Source organism: Athene cunicularia (assembly GCF_003259725.1).
Source record: "Athene cunicularia isolate RWA chromosome 15 unlocalized genomic scaffold, athCun1 chr15_part1, whole genome shotgun sequence".
Classification (NCBI taxonomy): Eukaryota; Metazoa; Chordata; class Aves; order Strigiformes; family Strigidae; genus Athene; species Athene cunicularia.
In genome coordinates this window covers 7,350,277-7,370,476 of record NW_020799121.1, presented here as the reverse complement: position 1 = coordinate 7,370,476, position 20,200 = coordinate 7,350,277, and the positions used below count along the sequence as shown (strand labels likewise).

Here is a 20,200-nt window from a genome sequence, read left to right as displayed (position 1 = left end):
GGATCATATTTCTGGTAATTTAGCTGAAACGCAAGAAATTGTGTTTATGCTGGCTTCATGAAGGCAGATGGTACCTGGTCAAGCATAAAATTTGCTGGGGCAAAATTACGCTCTGAAAATGTTCTAAAACTTTTGAACCAGCAAAGTGAGTTTGTACTGGCTCTGCATTTCATGCCATGTGGTTGCAGCATTTTTGATGTGGTAGTAGCTTAAAACTGGATATACTGCTTCACAGAACCATGCCTTTGCGAAATGGATTCTGTTCTGTACGTTCTCCAGCAAAAATAGGTACTTAATTTGCAGTCGCTGACCCAGAGAAGTTTTGGTGCTAAATGTTTTAAGACAAAACCAATCAGAGATTTGCAGAGCTACACAGATGACCTAATATCCCAAAACCTATTTTCACTTGGGTTTCATATAGGATTAGGTTACAGACAGGTAGAACCAACAAAGTGGCTGTAAGCCACTGTGCAGTGTGCATCTTTTAGAAATGAATGTACCCTAACAGGTGTCTATGAAACGATCTTCAGGGGCTCATACAACAGACATGGGGCCTAAAATTGTGTGCCTAAATAATTAATTTCTGAGAGCATCATGTTATGTTTTATGTTTTAATATCCAGTTTTGTAACATTCAAGATCCTCATTCCAGTCCAGAGTTTTTCCTGATTTAGGTCATTAACAGTAAGTCTTATGGGAACATGCAAGTATCACTGGTAACAAATCAGATTAACCAGGTAGGTTTTTTTCCTTAGGACTGGCTTCTCTGAATACTTTTTCTTCTTCCTCCAAGTTAGGAGGAAAACAGTATAGTAAATAATTTACACAACATGGTGAGGGGAACCAGGGAGATGACTGTACAGAAGAGGCTGTAATATACCTTATTAACTAACTGTCTTCTCTTTCCTCTCTCTTGCAGCTGGTTCTGGTTGAGGCTGCTCTTCTGCTTTGTCTGTACTTCTCTAGTCTTAGTGGGTGATGCCAGAGCAGCTCTAATACTCAGAGCCCAGTAAGCCACTAGGTGTGTATTGCTTGCTTTTCTCTGCATGATTTCTGATACTGCATGGGGCAGAACCGTCATTTTATGCTACTTATCTCTTGTGGCACTTCAGGGTGAAAATATAATTAGCATGCGTTATGCTTCAGTTCCACAGATTATTTAAGTCCCATTTTTGCTTTTATTCTAATGGTTTTCTTCCTTGTAGAAGCACATAGCTAATGTTTCCATGCATGCTCGCAGGCCTTCATGTTTGCTCCTACAGCTGCTTATTTGCTGTATGTACAAGCTTCTTGTTGCTCATCATAATACCATCTTTTGCCAGCAGGACCTAATAGACTTCAGTTGGGCTGGGAGAGAGTGATAGTGGGACAACTACGCTCAGTTTCTTGGACCCAAGAAATCTCCTGTGTGCCCCAAGAGCCACTTTCACTGAGAGAAGCCTCTGTGATGTTCTGTAGCTGAGTGGAGGACAGCGATCTCCTCAAACGCAGCTCACTCAAGTATCTGATTGTCTTAGGCAGGCAGAATACTTTGAGAAGTGCAGGGGATTTGAGGTTCTCCGTGACTGTTAAGATTTAGGTGCTTAAATCTCCCAGAACTTGACCCCTCAATCTCAAGGGCTTTTAAAGAAGTGTTGACTATCAGCTACATCCTATATTAGCAAAATTAGTGTGCAGAGTTAACTCACTTTTTTTGCGGAGTGACAAGTAACCCTGGGCATGTCAGTGTTTCTAAGAGCCTTCAAACTCAGGCAGGAGCTGGGCTATTAGTAGTGTGTAGGACCCCCTTTTCGGCTCTTTGCACAGGGGTGATTTTCATCTTTATTGCACACTTAAGCTGTATTGACTTATTGGAGGCCTTTTGATGCATTAGTTCTTCATGTGAACAGTCAAAACCACCAGATTCTCTAACTTTGCTCTAACTCTAATGCAACACTAATATATTTAGAGTCACGTAGGCAGGAGAGAGATTTGCTGCTGTCAGCGTAGCCTTTGACACTTTGTAGGCAAGTATTTGCTGTGTTTAGAAGTACAGCCTAAGGAATAATCTTTACCTGGCTGCTATAGGTCTAATACTTTCATTTATTTATACCCTTTTCAATGCACTTGAATTTATTTACAAATGGTAGCAAATTGCAAGTGGCAGCCAGAGTAACTCATGAGTCAGTACTTTTATTTTTCTCCTCTAGTCTAGACTGCTGATAATGTAAATTGTTGAAACCCTGGGTAAATAATTGTGAGTACAATCAACAGCAAGCAAGTATTTATCTGCTAATAAAACATTTGAAATGCAGAAGTCTGTCTTTGTCCAACAGTTCTTAAAAGGCACTTATTGGTCCTGCTGCTGTTTCTGCATAGCAATTAGGATTTTTATGGTCACTAATTGTACATCTGAAAATTTACACAGTTTATTTTCTGCCTGTGTTTTTCTTTGCACAGAGAAAAGAAGCACAATATTTATGGATGTAAGGAGGTTAACATTATATTTTCTGCATGGAAATCTCTGTAGCTCTCTAGAGATTTGTACCATTTATAGAACCCAAATTTTCTAGGTTCTCTCATGTGTGGCATCAAGGGCTTATAGCTCATTAAGGATTTTCTGAATGGGATCTTTGTCACATTCTCAGAATGCGACTTGAAAGTTATATACCAGCTCAATCATCAACTGTGACTTTTATTATTAAAGCTGTTACTGCTTCAGAATCTGTATTAGAGGAGGTGTTTCTTGAATTTTTTCATTTCCATTCATCAGAAACTTGCATTATATAGTCTAAAGGGAACCTGTTTGTTAAAATATAGTTACTACAGTTTACATCTTGTTACCTTCCTACATCCCTACTTGATTCAGTTTTGAAAATTAGTCCATAAAAATGTCCAGCCTCTTGGGCCCCCAAAAGATAATGGTTATGTCATACCATTGTTGCATGTGAGAAAGAGCTGTTTTAGCTGCAGACAGTGAATTGTCTGAAAGATGGGCCCCTGCGGGGAGTGACTGAGGATACTTGAGTTCCTGGTCTGCAGCACCTATAAGGATTTTGTCTCCATTCATTAATCCCTGGCCGAATCATTTTTTCTTGGGCCAGGAGCATCCCCTCATCTGAGGTGTATTTGGATCAGTGTGTCAGTCAGGCTGTTCCTCTACTCTAGCATAAGGGCAGTGATAATTAGTAACCAGGTAGCTGTCTTTAAGAATATATAGTTAGAAATGCTCCCCGCCCCAACCCCTGTGTAAATTTTTCCCAAAATAGGACTACTGCCTGGGTCTGTGAAGTCCCACTTCTTTCACACTCCCTTTAAGGAGTCTGTGAGCATGTCTGCACTACTGGGAGGAAAGAAGACAAACAGAGCTGGCTCCATCTGTGCAAAGCAGGGAAGCACAAAAGCAGAAACATGCAAGTTGGCTGCCCATGAGCCAGCTTAGGTTCAGAAAGTCTGGCTGTGTTTATGTGTAGCTGTGCCAGGGCTAAATCATGCTGAGATGTAGCAGGTGAGTCACGCAGTCCTGTCCTGCGTTACACAGACTTCCCGTGAGTCACACTATCCTTTTAGATGGTTGTGATTCTCTTTTGCAGAAACCAATGTACTCTCTGAAGGTTTTATAGGCTTTCAGTAATCTAGCAAAACAAGGTTTGGAGTGGAAGGTCTCTGAAGCTGACAGCTTGGTCTATATTTGACTAGTTTGTGACATAGGGAAAACCCTTCAGTGGTTTTTGGTTTTCTTTCAGAATCTCAATAGAAGATAAATCAATGCATAAATGAGAAAAGTCACTTCTGCTTACTGGTCTGAAAACATGAAAGCCTCAAATCATGGTTATATGTAAACATAAAACTAATACATTAGTAATCCTCTACACTGTTTCCAGTGTGGTTTCATATCACTCTGATTCCTTTCAACAGCAACTCCCTAGGGGTTAACAATGAACCACAGAGCTACTGGCAGGTTATTTCCCATGATATCAAGGTGAATGTCATTGGGTTTGGGTCTGTTACTTCTGCCCCAGTGTCTTTTGGGCCTGTTGAATGATTTCAAGCACATATGACAAAAGAAGGGAGACTTCAGGCCTACTTAGGAGATTCCAACAAACTGCCTGAAAACATGCAGCTTAGTATCTATTAATAACCCTCTATTGGGAACATAACAGTATATGACCACATTGTCATTAGCTACCAAAGAATCAGCACAGGAGAGAGACCTGATAAATGGAAAACACATCAGTCCAGGGTGTGCATCATCTGAAGGCACTGAACGATGAAATGCAAAGCTTTAGAGACCAGGGTTTGGTACTATCTGTACTTGTGGAAAACCTTGTTGATAGATGGAAAACAAAGAATCTCTGGTAGCAGGAAGAATCGCTCCTGATTTGCACATCAAGGGACAATTTCTAGGGACTTAACTCTCAGCACAGAATATGAACTTTTCCTGAATTAGAGAGCTGAAGAAGGAGCTCAAGAAAATTCTGCCTCTGTGCTCATCTCAGAGGTGCTCTAAGTAGTTTAGTAGAATGGGAGCGAACTAGTTACTCATTTAGCTTTAGTGAAAGGGTTCTGTTGAAGCCACCATTTAAGCTTATGTTACGTTGCTGATTTTACACACTCATGAAAACATTTTAAGTGATGTTCACATTATAGATCTGTGGAATCAGTGGGAGTTTTGCTGCATGCACCACATAGATGGAGATGGGGCTTTAAACTGAATACTTCATAACCCTGCTAGAGAAGACATAAGGCAGAAGATATATCCCCTCTAGCTGGTTTCTGAGTTCTTCCTTTTCCTGTGTTGAGAGACAAGCAGTCCTGTGTGCTTTCCATGTAAGATGTTTGATTTTGGCTTTTTCATTTGCATTATTAGGGAACAGCTGCATGAAGGACTGTTTCATTGGCTACCATGCTGAAATCATCAAGCACATTTCAACTGCAGTTGCACTCTCTGCATTTAAAAATATTTTCCATATTACAGTGTGCTCCTATAATTAAAAAACAAAAACTATTTTCAGCTACTGTCTGCTAAATTGGGGTGGGGGTGGTATGTGTGTGTGTTCCATTCACTTGGAAAAAAAAGGACACAACCGTTTTCTTGTACCATGAAGTTTCTGTCTTCAAAAATGTTAAACTTCTCACTTATGCTGTTAAAGACAAAAATTCAAGGTGTCTATGGTGAGAAAGACTCTGTTCCTCACTCCCTCCAAAGCCATATCTTTTTTTATATATTTCTTTTAAGTACATTATTATTTGCACAGTGAAATTAGCTTTGCAAGAGGGATGAAAACCCTTGTCAGAGCAATTTTAGCAAAAAGATCAAAGGAATTAAATATAAATTCTCTCCAAGGTGAGCATGTGGGTTTTCTTCTTTTTTGAACAGAGAAGCCTTGGACTAATTACTTTTAATTTAAAATCAAATCAAATGGATGGAAAGGAAGTCTTTTCACAGAGTACTGCAGTTTGCTTCTTAGATTGAACAGTATTTTAGTAGGGTGACTAACAATGTGCATTTTTATTTTTAACTCTGACCTGTGCCCTCCCTACCCCTTTACCTAACCCTTTCCATTTACCCTGGTCAGTTAACAGGCAGGAGCATTTGAAAACAATCATGGATGACTATGATATCAGGTCTGCTGCCAGCATTTTAGCATCTGTTAAAGAGCAAGAAGCTCGTTTTGAGCGGCTTACCCGTGCACTCGAGGAAGAGCGGCGCAATGTCTCCTTGCAACTTGAGCGTGCCAATCAGCCAGCAGACCGAATGAGCATTTGCAACATTGGCAATGGTCAACCACTGGCAACCGCCTGGCAGCAGCTTGTACTGCAGGTAACAGCCTGCTCCTTTTACCTGTTGCTAGAGTTCACCTATACCAGAATTTCTCATTCCAGAAAGTCAGGTGCATCTTGTTTGTCGTCAGCATTTCATTCTGTAGCTTGTCTTCTGATACCCCAGCATTGGTATGCTTCAATTAATTTGGTAGCTCAGACTTCAGAGCCTTGGCTTAGAAGTTGCTCTTAACTTCTTAGCCCATGGGATACTTCTAAAATGTATGCATTCTTGATTATTAAACTCTAAAGAGAGAGCTTCACACCCTCTTCTAAATCTATGCACTTGCTGTAAGTATGCTGATGTGCTGGTGATTGAAAAAGAAGGCTGAATCATAATCTCCATAGCAAACAAAATTTCCATTAGAAATAGTTGGACTTTGAATAGAGGGAACAGCATGAAAAGCAGGGATTTCCCTCCTGCAAAGTCTTATTGTTTGTGTAGGGAGGACTTCATAATTTGTTTCTCATGTTTATTGAATTGATAGACTTTATTTTAATGATGCAAACTGGCTTTGTGGTAGCCTTAGATTTCCAAATATTGTTTTGCTTGATAAGTGTTCTTTGATTGTTTAAATGTGCAGTGATAAACTACTTATATCTCTAAATTATTTAAGCCTGCAAATCACTCTGACATGCAAGGTAAGTCATGCAGAAGCAATAGTACTGTTTGTGAGGGTCTGTTTCCTGAGAAAACATTGTTCAGTTCAGAGAGAAACTCCAGGCTATAGGGATTTTAAAAGTTGTTTCCCAATTATACCAGACTGTTTTACAATTATATTTGCATTGAGCTGTATTCAGGCAGACTTTACATTATAGTACGTTAGCACAGCTTTTCTATTAACAGCTGCCATGTTTCTGTACGTGTAGGTTACTGAATATGGGACTCGGTGTGAAAGGAGCAGCCTGCGCTGGTTAGGCTGGGAGTCTGGCAGGAGCTGGTAGGAGCTGTAGGTTGTTACCCTCTGATTCACAGCTGGGCTGGGGAGAGGGAAGATGTGTTTATATATTTTTATAGAAAAAGGACAAGTTCACCTTCACTTTTTCTGAATGACTTTGTGCAAAGCGCCTGATTAATAGCTCCAGAATGAAATCCCTTATCCACAAAACTGATGAAGCATGAGTTTTCTGCAGTGTTATGCCTTAAGGTCTAACCACTTCCAAGAAAACTTAATAAAAAGAGTTTGTTACTGGGGGTCTATGTGACTCTTATGGAGAAACAGCCCCTGTAAGTGACCCTAGACTGAATCTGTGTACGCTCAGCTCCTTGCCACTGGGTGAGGAGAGCTTTAGTTCATAAAGTGTTGAGGTTTTTAGAGTAGCTTGTATATGAAATAAAATGATTGAATAGCTAAATATGCAGAGTTAAGAATTAACGTAAGGTTATTTGTGTGCGTTTTCATTAAATGTACTGAGAGCCAAATTCCTCCCTGACTTACTAGAATTAATTAGTGTTTAAATTAAGGATAAAAGCTGTACATTCAGTCTTATGCAGAATATATAATGATTTCATCTTTACTCTTATATATTGCACTTCATTGTTGAAAGTACACAAAGCAAAAGTCACTCTGTACTCTTCTGTCTGTAAGGATTGCTCACGCACTATAGTGAAATGAAACTATGTCCGAAGCTGTATTTTAGTGAGGACTGACTGATTTCTGCTTATTGCCCTATTCAGCCTTTCCTTGTAAGCAACATTACAGAATAACTCAAGGAGTAGCTTTTCCATTTGGAAGTATCATAGGCGGTTATACATAATCTAGTTATTCTGAGTAGACTTTGGTCAAAAAATTAGGGTTAAATGAGAATGCCAAATAATCTTTAATGATCTCCACAACCAGGCATCAGCTTTCCATGTTGTTTGATTGTCAAAGTGGAATCTGTCAAAGGGATTTGTTAGGGAAGTATGTATAGTCAGGGCTTTGTTAACAGAAGTCTCTCGGTAGGTTTTTTTTTGTAATACATGCTCCCAAACTTACTCCCTTCTTAGAAAAGAAAATTTTAAAATTAAGCTTTTTTAAAAAAATTTAGGAAAGTAAAAAGAATATATATGTAATGTGCCAGAAGTGTAAACAATTTTCTGAAGTCCTCAAAAGACAAAATCAAGGTCTTGTGCAAATACTGATTTTAATTAATTTTTGATTTTTCTGCTGCGCGCCCCCCCCCCCTTAACATCAACTTTAAACTTGTTGCATACAATAGCTCCTTGTCCTAGGTGGCCCATTTGGCCACTTCTTTCACTTCACTTCTTGGTGAGTTCTGCCTGGTCCGTGTGTTTAGAATATTCTAGTTGAACTTGCAAACTGTTGTGCACTTGTTGACATCTGCTGGAAGTGTGTATCGAAGTGTGTCTTTTGGCCCCTGACAAGAAATACCAGGCCTGCAAATGAGGTCAGGGATGTGCTGTAATTGCCAAAAAATGTGTGCATAGACTTCTTAATTTTACATCAACTAAGTGTGTGGGATTTTTCTAAAAAGTACCTTAAAGTTGTTTTTAATAGAAGTTGATTACTTGGACAATTTAAACAAATCATTAATGGTTTGTTCAGATATTAATTAGAAATAGCTGAGATTATTCTTTAATGGAAATTTTTCCCAGAGGAGAGGCTTCTGAGAGATACTGTCCTCAAAATAAGAGGTCCTAAACGTTGCTGAAATGTCTCCCTTTAATATCAGTGAGAGTCTTTTATTGAGGTAGCGGCCAAAGCGTTCGTATTTTCATGGCCCACTGTAGGAGGCAGTGCCTGACAAACCTTCAGGCTGTGCAGAGGTGTTGTACCCATCTCTCCTTCCTGCAAGAGGCAATAATCAGCTACTGCCACACAGGCAGCTGGCTTTAACCAGCACCGTTATGTGGTGAGCAGGGATGGAAGTGCTGTGTGTGGTTAATGCTGTTGAACAAGTGGGTAAATGTAACTTCTGCCCTATGCAGCTTCCCCAGTCTTAAAGGCTGGCTTTAACTAGAGTGTGTTGATAAGTGTATAGCTAGTGACATGAATTAGGGTGTTTCAACTACAGAAGTTTTGGAAGATGTGCAACATTATACATGTGTTACTGCAGATTTTGAAGTGGTCAGATAAAGGGCTCTTCCGGACTAAGAACCCTTGGGACAAAAGATCATTAGTTACTCAGTGAAAACCTTCGCATTACTCTGAAAAATATAAATTACATTTTAATCATAGGCTTTTATCTGTTTAATAAAAATCTCCTAAAAATCCTTTCAGTTTTTAAGGATGTTTTTGACTCTGCTCCCTATTCTGACTTTGAGTGGTGGGAGCCACATGGCTTGCCAGTGCTATTTGTTTCTGGCTGTACTAAAAGGAACAGAGCTGTCAGTTAATGTGTATTTGTGTTTGCTTCTCTAATTTTTGCAGTAAAGAATGTAAAAAAAATATATTTTTTTTGTTGATATAGTATCCCAAGCTGTGGGAGTCTTGGCAGTCTTTGCTTTTTTATCAGTTTACTACCAATGCAGGCATAGTCCAATAAGCTTCTAAGTCACTGGTGAGTAGCACCTATCATGTGTCTTCTATGTGTTAAAGTATCTGGTTGGTAGTGTTTTTTACAAGCTTGATAAATCTTAATACTTTTCATGTGTGAGATATTTAGTTTAATCTACCTGGTTCTATTTGACTTCTTTTCAAATCAGCCTTCTGCTGCTCTTCGCAGTGGGAGCTGAAGTTGGGCAGGGAGAAGATGTGAAAGTGCATCTGTAGGGTATAGACTATAATGGGCTGAATGCACATAGCTGCAATATTGTCACTGGATAGCTAACCATTCAGAGCATTATTAAAACATCAGACATGTGAAACTTATTAAGCACAAGGCTGTATCCTGAGTTGGTTTAAATTGGCATGGGTCCATGGGTTTCAGAGAAGCTCTGTCAAGTCTGATCAGCTGGGGAGCTGAACAACAGTGTTTGCATTCAAAGATTGTTTCCCCATTGGTACACATTGACAATTTCCATTCCTGTTAATGTTTCATAACCAAAATAAAGTACAGCGTTCAATAAACCTCTTTTGCCAACAAATACACTGTGACAATACTTTGACTTCAGTGATTTTGCAGTGACCTATAGGGGTTTTGAGAGGAGTTCCCATTATAAGGTAGGTAGGTATTATGCCCATTCTTACAGGTAGGAAAGCTGTGGGAGTTGCCAAATCTCACATGGTATAACTAACAGAAATCAGCTGCTTGCATGCTGGTGCAGTCTGACTTATCAAACTGACTTTTATGCTTGTAAGAAGTAATGTAAATTAATCTGAGAAGTTTCTGCAGTGACAAAATCATCCAATAATTAAAAATATGTTTTATTTGACTGTTATTTCTATTCTTTTAGGTTCCCTGTGGTGGATTTGTTGGGGTGGGTTTAGGTTGGGTTTTTTTGGATATATCATCTGATACATTTGGCTAAGGTGGTACTGGAATAGATTAAACCCCAAATGGAGTTTGTGTGTGTGTGCATATATGTTAGTATGATATAGATATTCCCACATGCTTTTTATAAAACCTGTTATTAAAAAAGCCTATCAGCATAAATTCACTCTGGTGTACATTTTTTTTTTCTTAGAATGATATTTTTGTTTAAAACCTCACAGTATTAAATTGGTTGTCCTGATGCAAGTTTTATAGAATTCTGTTGTACTTTATGGAATACTTTTTACACATGGAACATAGCTCCTATAAGAAGGAAGCTCCATTACAGTCCTGATGCCACAGAACTGGTAAAGGCTGCCAAGGAGTAAATAGTGGCCGAACAATTGGCTATAGGGTTTGTGGTATGCTTTCTAGAGTCCGTCAGGCAACAACATGTGCCAAAGAGACCTGTGACTGCAACTGTAAGGTAAATCAGTTTTAGTGACTAGTTTCTTCCCCTAAAAGGAGTGATAAAATAGCTTATTTTCTTTTTCAGAAGCAAAATACAAATTTTGGATCCTTTTTTGACTTTAAACTTCAACCAGCTTCACTGATAAATTTTTGACTCAGCATTAGGCCAGCAGCTTCAGAGGTTTTATCCTGTCAATCTGTTGTGCTTTTTCACACCATGTAAGAATCAGGCTGGCTGAGATTCTTAAAGTACAAAGGTGTGTTGTATGGGCTGAAATTTCTAATAATCAAACCAAACTGAATCAGCATGATGTGATACCAATTAATACAGCTTTGTATCTTGTATTTATGTGGCTATTACACCTAGTAATATACATTATTATGTAAGTTGCTCACTTGTCACTTGTAAAGCCAGCCCTCTGCGTGATTGTGCAATTGCAGAGTTAACATGGCATGAATATGGTGTTGGAGGCAGAACTGAGCTTGTTTGTACCTTTTATAATACCATGCACAATAATTTCGTCCCTTAGACATGAGTTAGACAGACTTCTCTGAAATAGGGCTTGTGATTATGCCATTCATAAAGGCTTATTAATGATTCACTGAAGCCTGCTCTACAGTCATTTTGTACTAGCTTAACTATTTCACTACAAATTTGGATTTTTTTTTTCTCTCTGTTGTTCTTTAAACTGCAAGAATATATTTAGTGTCATGCCAGGTATGGTAAATTACGCTGTTACAAAACTTGTGAAAGTCCTATTACTGGGTTCCCCTTTATACGTAGCCATCCCGAAAGTGGTGAAGTTGGAGCAATGCAAAAGCTGTTGCTTCTGAACTAAGGAAATACACACAGTAATAAATTGTTTAAATACAAATCAAGAAAAAACAACTTAAATATAAGTGATGAGGTTTTTGAGTCAGTCTTTATTGCTACTATGATTATTAATTTGTTAAGAGATATGATAATAAGCACAGGCTCAGAATTCTCTATCATGTTTAATTAGTGCCCTGCTTCTATAACTGGTAAGAGCTTTTTTCATCTGTTTCTCCAGGTCTGATATATGTTTGACCTTGCTTTTTCATGAGTTGATATATATTTTTTTGGTGCAAATGTTCCCTAACTTTGTGTTTAAACAAGTATTAACAAAATAGAGTTGAAAGGAAGGCAGAGCGGTAAGTGGGAATGAAGAAACTTTAAAGAAATCACATACTTGTTGGTTTATTTTTCTCTTAACACCCTCACCAAAAAAGACCCACAAACCCCATCCCAACAAATAATCCCCGAAAAGGCCATCCTGAGATGTCAGTATTCAACCAAGTTAATAAAATAACTTTTCTTTTTTTTTTTTTTTTTTTCACTTTGCAAATACGATTATAGCTGTTCAAAGAAAAAGCTGCAGGATTTTTTTCATGGTTATAATTTGTTTCATTTGTATTTCAACTTAAGTTTCAGAGAAGTAACACCTGTTTAAAAACTAACAAATACATTTTCCTTTTTTTATTTTTTAGGCAGGTATTTTCTGGCCATAATTAAGCACCAGTATTCTTCAGTCTTTATGTCAATCTGAGGTACCTGTGACTTCTGCCAAAAATGACATTTTGTGAATTAAGAGTCAGTTTCAAGTAAAAGGTGAACTCTAAAGCACACCAGCACACATGGTGAGAATTTAAAGAATACAAGAAGATTAGCTCAAATTGCTTTTCTAAGAAAATACCATCAAGCTAACCTTTCTGAGTTACAGTTTGGGCAACAATAACTCTTCTGTCTGTATTTCATTACTTTTATTTAAGGTTCTCTGCTCCATACTGACATACTGCAGACCGTTAGAATATAGAGACTGTTTCCAGTGCTTTGATAGTAAGAACATGGGTGTATTAATATTGAATATATGTTTGAACATATACAGAGAGAAGCAAAAATGGTTCTGAGCTGCACTGAGTCATCAGCTTACCTTTTTTCTCCATCTCATACAGAATGCAGTTCCATCTTTGCCTCTAAAGTTTTACGTAATTAGTTCTAGTTTGTAGTGCCTCTTGGCTTCCTCTGTTATGTAACATATTTGTGCTCATATTAAGGGACTGACAGCATGGAAAAGGATGTTAGTGGGTTTTTTTTTGCCTTACAGGTAAGGTCAGGTACAGACAACAGTGCTGTCAGTTCATGACAGCTCCCCAGTGTTACAGTACTATTTCTTGTTACAATGCCAAATACCCAGAAAAGAACCCCATCCGTAGCTAGCCCATGCATATTCTACTGCTGCCATTTATAAGCAGACTGCAAAATGTTGACAGAATATGTAAGGATAGTTCTAATTCCTTTACAAAACCAGTTGAAACTATAGAAATGTAAGTTCTGATTCAGCGTGGTTCAGTGTCAGAGCCATCATTCCTGTTCTCCAGCCAGCTGCTGGTGCCCCTGCTCTCAGCTCCCCTGTCTGTAATGCACACATGCACTAGCTATGCCATCAGCCTGATCCTGTAAATTCAGTACGTATGAGTAGTCTTACTGAATTTCTAGGAATGACCTGGGTCAGGTTTCAGCTTCTGCATATGTGCAACTGTTCAAAGCTTCAGGGGGGGGAAGGTGGGGGGAGATTAGGGAATATGATTCCCATGGGAGAATGAGTTCTTAGGTCAGAATTCAGTGTGAGCTGAGAGATACGTGCAGTACCTACGAATCCCAGCACAGTTAGCAACTGGACCAGCAGCCGGTACTCAGCTACTTTTCAGGGAGATGTGTCCCTCATGCATGAGGTGTGATCCCATCCCTGGCTTCTGCTGTGTTGGAGATGATAATAGTTGAGTTCAGCTTGGAGGTTGGAGCTTTTACCACCTTTTTTTATGGACATTGTCCCACCTCTGTGAAAGTGTTGACTCCTGGTTTACAGTGAGAGTCAGGATCTTTTGATGACAGCTCAGCAACAGTGGAAACTGGAAGCAAGGAACTGATGTTTCTCAGGGCAAGAGTACCGCAGATGGCTTAAGACCATGTTGCTAAAACAGCCTGCACCTTACAGGAATTCAGCGAGAGCAGTAGTTTTCTTGGAATTACTGCAGGTGTTTCAAATAGAGACTTTCCAAAGTGTCAGTATGGCACGTTGCTTCACTGTGAGCTCAGGGACCTCCTGCTGTTTGCCTTTCTGCTGGGATTACACAAATTCCAAAAGAAATCCTAGAGCCTGTTTCCTGTATTGCAGGAGGAATGCACAAGGCTAACAAAAAAAACAGTCTGTGCAACAGGCATCATGGTATATATCATATGAGAGCCTCTGAAAGGTGGACTCAAGTAGAATTCCTGCAAGAATTTGCACTTCTTGTTATAGCTTTTCCCCTATGATTATTCTTCAGTCTTCCTTTAGGGCCTTAGATGGTAAAAACATGGATACAAAAGTGAATGGGAATGTTAGAATCAATTTCAGCAACAACCAAGGAGACCTGACCAGCTGCATCAGAAGCTATGAAGTGCCATCCAGAAGGAATTTATTTGATTAAGCAAACCACCTAAACCCCACTTATTAGAGTTATTTGGGATTCTGATCTGCTGGTATGCAGCAGAATCCACTCAAAATCTGATCTGTTACCTGAGAAGTGTTTGTATAAATCTTTGTTAGCAAATTAATTTTAAAAGTAGATCCAAAAGGATTCATGAAAAAATTAGAAAAAGGGAACCCAGCAACTGCGAAACTGGCCCTCTGTCTGTCTGGTAAGGAAAGAATTATTTTATTCTTTCCAGTCAATGATTTGTTTTTTCAATATTTGATTACATACTATTTTATAGTTTTGTGTGTGCAAGTTGAAAATACATCTTTTAGTTGAAAGATGCATGCCTTTGCAGAAATCTCACTTTTCTCTCTGTCATCAGTACCTCACTTTCATATGTCACACTTCATAAGTATGTGCTCTGCAACTTTATATGGTAACAGCTAAATTCCAAAGCATAAGCTAATGTTTGTCAGCAGGACAGCAACTGGTTTATGCTAATGATTATAATAGTGCAAAGCAATGACCACATTTGCCCTAAGTATTACAGAAATATTTTTGCCATTTCATTTGCCTTGAAAAGTCTCAACTTGTGTTTTGTGTGAATTTTTATTAAATGAGGTTTTAGAAGCAACTGAAAGGCAAGGATTTTCTTATTTTGTTTGCCAAGACTTGTAAAAGAATAATTTTCCCCAACTGTTAACCTCTCTGACCTGGAATTGTGCCAGGTTTAAATTAAAATTACTTAATTTGAATGACAAGTTCACAGTTTCATAATAATCTTCCATGATTTTACATTGCTTTACTAGTAGAACTGTTTTCTTCTTGAAGTACATGTAAGAGAAACACATTAAAAATAATTTCTGCTTGCTATATGTACCTTATTATGTAAACAGACATCTAGATTGTTCTTTGCATGACATCTGAGTGTTACAAGATCAATAATTGCAAGTAATTACTAAAAATGTCTTAAAACAGGAACATTCAAATATAAACATTCAAACATTAAAGATTAATACTAGGTTTAACATAATTAAAAAAAAAAACCTTGTCACATTTATGACATTTGCTTCTCATCTTTTAATATGAAAACATCTGACATTTTAAAGTTGTGATTTATGTTTCATAGTCTGCTGCTTGTTTATTTCTCAGCTCAGGCAGCAGAACATTATTCATTGTACTGGCTTCTTAAGATTTTTAATTCTCCTACAGTTTATTTCCCAAGCATACTACTGTACTAGTTCATCTGGGATGTTCAGGAAGAAAGATTTTAAATCTTCACAAAACCTTTTTGTGCTGTATCTCTCGATTTTATGAAAAGATTTTGTTACTAATACAGGCCTTGATCCATACACATACAAGGCAGACCTTTATCCCTACAAGGCATTGCACAGGAGTCGCTCAGTCTTCGGAAGCCTCTACCCTTCACATCCACATGTAGTCACAAGAATGTTCTGCAGAAACTTTGAAACCAGCAAACAGGCAATATCCTCTTCCCCTGAGCTCTTTAGCTTTAGACCTGAAGGGTTCAACATGGCTTTTAAACCCCAAAATTCCATTTCAGCTGTCTCCAGTATCTATAATCTCTTTTGAACTGATGCTGAAAGAGCCCAAAATGGATGTTGGGTTATGATGACATTGATAAATTACAGAGCCTTTTGCTAGTTTAGGCTATCTTGTTAATGGTTCAAATGATGCTCTCCTTTGCTTTGTCACAAATGTGGAGTAATTCACTGAAGTCATTGGTGTGACTGAGAACAGAATGGCCAAAGATGGCCATGGGCAGCCTGAGGCTGCGTGCCAACTATAATTAAAGCCTTTGATTTAAATAAATGTCACAGTTTATTCTCTCTCTCTCTCTCTCCATATTTAAAAACCCAAAACAAAACCAAACACCAAAACTGCTTCCCTTTTTAAACTACCAAATTACTAACTGAAGAGAATATTTTTTTAACCATTGTCGTGGTGACTGTGAAATGCCGTAGAATACTGTCAAGAGTTCATTTCAGGGACTTAAATCTAAAATGTATCTTTAGCTGCTGGCAGAGTGGCATTTTTAGAATACTGTAGTTAAAGATTGAGAAGAAATATAGTCTCCATGTCTCTAACCCATCTCGATTAGCTCTTCCTTTTTGCAGTCCTACTTTCATATGTAAGTATTTCAATACAAGAAAGTTGCTCTGGAATAAAATTTAATACACAGAGACCTTAATTCCCTTTTCAGAAGAAAATCCAAAACAGCTTCAGGTTTTGGTTTGGGGAGGTTAGTAATTACCATAAAAATCATTTGATCGTACAGACAGCTATCAATGCAGTACAAACCACATTTTTTCCCTCTGGATGAGACAACGACATGTTAAGCTGGTATCTTCTGAGCAAGTGATTGTAATGTGCAGCTTGAAATACAGCACAAATCATCTGGAAAATCCAAAACCCAAAACAAAATCTGAGAAGTGAAAAATGGTTAATACCGGGTCTTTCTTTCCTGCATTTGAGTGTCTTTGTGTTCCTTTGCAATAACTACAGCATGAAATTATGGTCACATTACCAACCTTAAATTTGATTTGTTTTCTTTGCTGTTGTCATTTTGTTACAAATGGAATGTTGTTTGTTTGTTTGTTTTTTTCTTAAACTGGAAGAGATTTTTCTACTTTTATCCCTGTAAAATGTAGTTGATTCTTACCTAAATGAAGCTTCTGGGAAGAAACATAGGTCATTCATTCAGCTGCGACCTATATGCAGTGACATGTAGCTTCCTCTGTCCTTTATTTCTAATGTAAGCAGTGCTGTCACCAGACTGTCCTTGTTCTCATCCTGTCATATGCCAGCTTGGATGAAATGGAGTTGACTGATATTAGATGTAGCAAAATGGAAGCTGTGTTTGTATACAAATTAATATCTGCTGAACTTAATGAAATGCCTAATGGTGGCCCTCCACAGAAGGTTGTCTGCTTTCTCTTTGCCGTATTGTTCTTCAGCCTTTAGACCTCTTTAATACTGGATTCTTAAGTAACATAAAATCATCCTCCATTTATATACAGTATTCCCCAATTGATATTCCATGTTGATGGAAATGTTAGAGATATCCTGGCAGATTTGTCCTACTAGAGTCATGCTACCATTTTGGAGCAAGTATGGATGCTATGAAAGGGCTCGTGTAACTTTTCAAGTATATTTTCAAATGATGAAAATGCTAACAGGAAAATATTTTGAAATATATGTTGGAGACGTAATGTTCTGTTTTCATTTGTGTTAAAATCATTATAGCAGGGCACGTGGACACATCATGGTGTACTGCTCTTCAGTTCTCTCACCTTGTGTATTTGCTGCATGAAATTCATAGAACAACAATAAAATATCATTGGCATGGAAGCACCTGTATGAATATAGGCTATCTAGTATAGGCTATCTAATGCTGAGAGTTGCCATAGGTGATCGTGGTGCTTTTCCCTGTATGGTTAGCTGGGATTCTTGATTCATCTTGTGCCTTCTTGCTCTGTTGGGTTTATGGAAGTTACATATCACTGAAGCCATATGTTATGTTTCCAGGCAGAGCTGTAAACCATTTCATTTTTACTGCCTCTGAGAGCAGATCAATCTATAGTGCGGCACTAGTGATGGAGAATTTTTTAAGGGTAATGGGAGAAAATAAAAAAAGAGAGCTTGGCCCAGATACTATACTTCAACTTCCAGAGAATTAAATCCCTTCCTATGTATAAATTTTTGATTTCTCAGAGAGAAGAAAGAAAGTTTTCACTCTACTTTTGCAGCTGGGAAAAATGTTGACAGATTAAGAAATTAAGGTTCATTAAAAGGGAGGGGGGAGGTTGCGATGTAGTCAGCAGTCTGATACTAATGGATAGTGTGTTTGTTGCCAGAACTTGGAAGTTCAGAATAACCTTAGGGATCTAATCCATAACTCTTATTTAGGTAATTAGTTCTTTTACTTTAGCATTGCCAAATACCAGCTTTCAGAATTACATGGGCAAGCTGCTAAGAAATAAGGGGACTTGAGGTGTATTTTGCCTTTAAAAAAAAAAAAATTCAAAATCTATTTTACAAACAGAAGGCCTACATGCATCTATTATATTTTTGAAAGGAAGATTATCTTTTTAAATAACAACCTGACTCCAGAAGGTGGGACTTCAGAATTCAGCAATGCTAATCTTGAATGGCTTGCACAAATACCTGAGGGTTTACAACATGAGAGACTTCTTATGTGAGTAAGAATTGGCAAGGCCATCCCGGAAAGTTTTCAGTTTTGTCGTTTTGCATGCAAGAGTAGCTACTTCAGTGCCCTATGGATATAGACTTTATAGCGTTTTTTTCTTTGACAGTGTATAAAGGTCTGGCACATATCCATGTGCATGCCTAAATTGAATGGTACTTTTCTATGCCAGCATGGCCTCAACAAAAGTTGAGCTATTTTCATTTGTTAACTGAATAAAAGTTGGACAAGGAGAAGGGCGGGGGGGGGGGGAAAAGTGCTGTACAAAAGTACAGGAGACTCATACAAAATGCGTTTCTTTTGCTTTGGCCTTTAAGTGTTTTAATGGCCACTAGCAGTTGCCTCTAAATTATTCCACTGTAGATAGAGCATATTTATTCCCTCCAGCGAAGCAAATACTTTGCTTCAGCTAAACCTTGTGGAACATCTACCATTACCCTTGTCAACCTTTACAGCATTTATTTTTAAACAAATTAAGATCAGAGTTGTGTAATGTAGTTCTGCCCTGTTCTCTGCCCCTAAAATACAAAGCCTTAGCTCTAGTATTCAGCTAGAAGGCTGACATTGGCAGTAACAGGAAGACTGAAATTAAGATTAAATCTGTCTGAAGCATTCCTTCCGCTCTGTACAGGAGATGCCACCTTTTCGGGTTGGTCTGGTAGGATTGATATGATAACATGTTAATTACATTGACACTGGAAGCATGTTTTAGAATTTTCAGGGAACCTGAAGATGGGATGAAAAGGCACTTTTGTGCAAAGGCGCCCGTTCTGATAATTAAAGAAGATTAAATTGTAATGTACCATCCTTTCTGCTTTATAGCTGGTCTTGCTGTCTCTGGAAAACAGGGATAGTCTCTAATTTGATTTCAGTAGCTTTCAGTCCCTAATTACCATTCTTCAGCCACCAGCTGTTACAGTGGTGGATTTATTTATTGCTTTGGTTTACTGTATGGAAGAGGAAAAACAACCCTTACCCCTTGGCTGGCCACTACAAGCAGTGCTGGTTATTTAGCACTGGGGGAGGATTTGGCTGGCTGCCTCCCAGACCTGGTTAACTGCTTTCGTCTGAAGGGCAGGGATTTAGTTCCAGGGCTGGGTAAGCACGTCCTCCTGTCCCTGGGGGGGATCTGGAGGGGAAAAAAGTCTTCAGGTTCATTAAGGTTGGTTTACACCTACCTACCTAGGTGTCGTTCTTGTAAGACTTGATGTCTTAATACATTTATTAATATATATCTTTTCTGCAATTTCTTGGAAAAGGCAAAAAGAAGGATCAGGTCCTAAACAAGTATGGGAGGCTCTCCTCCTTCTAGGGATTTTATAGAGGTTTGCAGCTTGGCTGCCTGGTCAGAGGCTGAACATTAAAAGCTGGATACTTGCAGTTTACTGGCAATAAATGGACGTGAAAATCGTGCTGTGAGAAGTCCCAGTTTTGTGGCAGAATGTGGTGGATGCAAGGTATAGCACATCTGGCATTCATTCTGGTAATGAGTCATTTACAAGACAACCTTTTAATGAATGTGGGACAGGTTTGTGGGCAGGTGAATGGCTTTAAAAAATGAGGCCAGTTGTACTTTGAGCTATAAGCCTCGCTGCACCCGTGTGAGGTGGAAAAGGGAGGAGACCGGGAGGGAAGATCGTTTGTCTTTGGTTTTGGTGCACGAGGGACGGCGTTAATCTCGAAGTGAAGTGCAAGAAGTAAGCAAGCAAGTGCCGTTCCTTTCGTGTGCTTTCCTCTTCCACCTCCCTGTCATTCAGGAGGCACCTCCGCTTCCCGCGCAGCCGGTAGCGGGGCCCCCGCCCCCGCGGCCCCCAGGTTAGCGCTCGCCGAGGCGCTGCCCCCGGTCCTTCTCGTGGTGACATTC

General features: G+C 38.8%; 1 protein-coding gene across 9 annotated transcripts in view; it reads left to right on the top strand.

Moving 5' to 3' along the window:
• ARVCF (ARVCF, delta catenin family member) overlaps positions 1-20,200 on the top strand; it is a 287,342-nt gene that overhangs the window by 112,273 nt on the left and 154,869 nt on the right. For 5 of the 9 annotated variants that reach the window (XM_026859516.1, XM_026859517.1, XM_026859511.1 and 2 more), the window contains 2 exons: positions 919-1,020; positions 5,558-5,802. The exons of 2 other annotated variants lie outside the window; for them this stretch is intronic. In XM_026859516.1, the coding sequence (XP_026715317.1) occupies positions 5,587-5,802 (216 nt within the window). In that variant the 5' untranslated portion in view covers positions 919-1,020; positions 5,558-5,586. The remainder of the gene's footprint in view (positions 1-918; positions 1,021-5,557; positions 5,803-20,200) is intronic. 2 more of the 9 variants (XM_026859512.1, XM_026859513.1) reach the window with 2 other exon arrangements.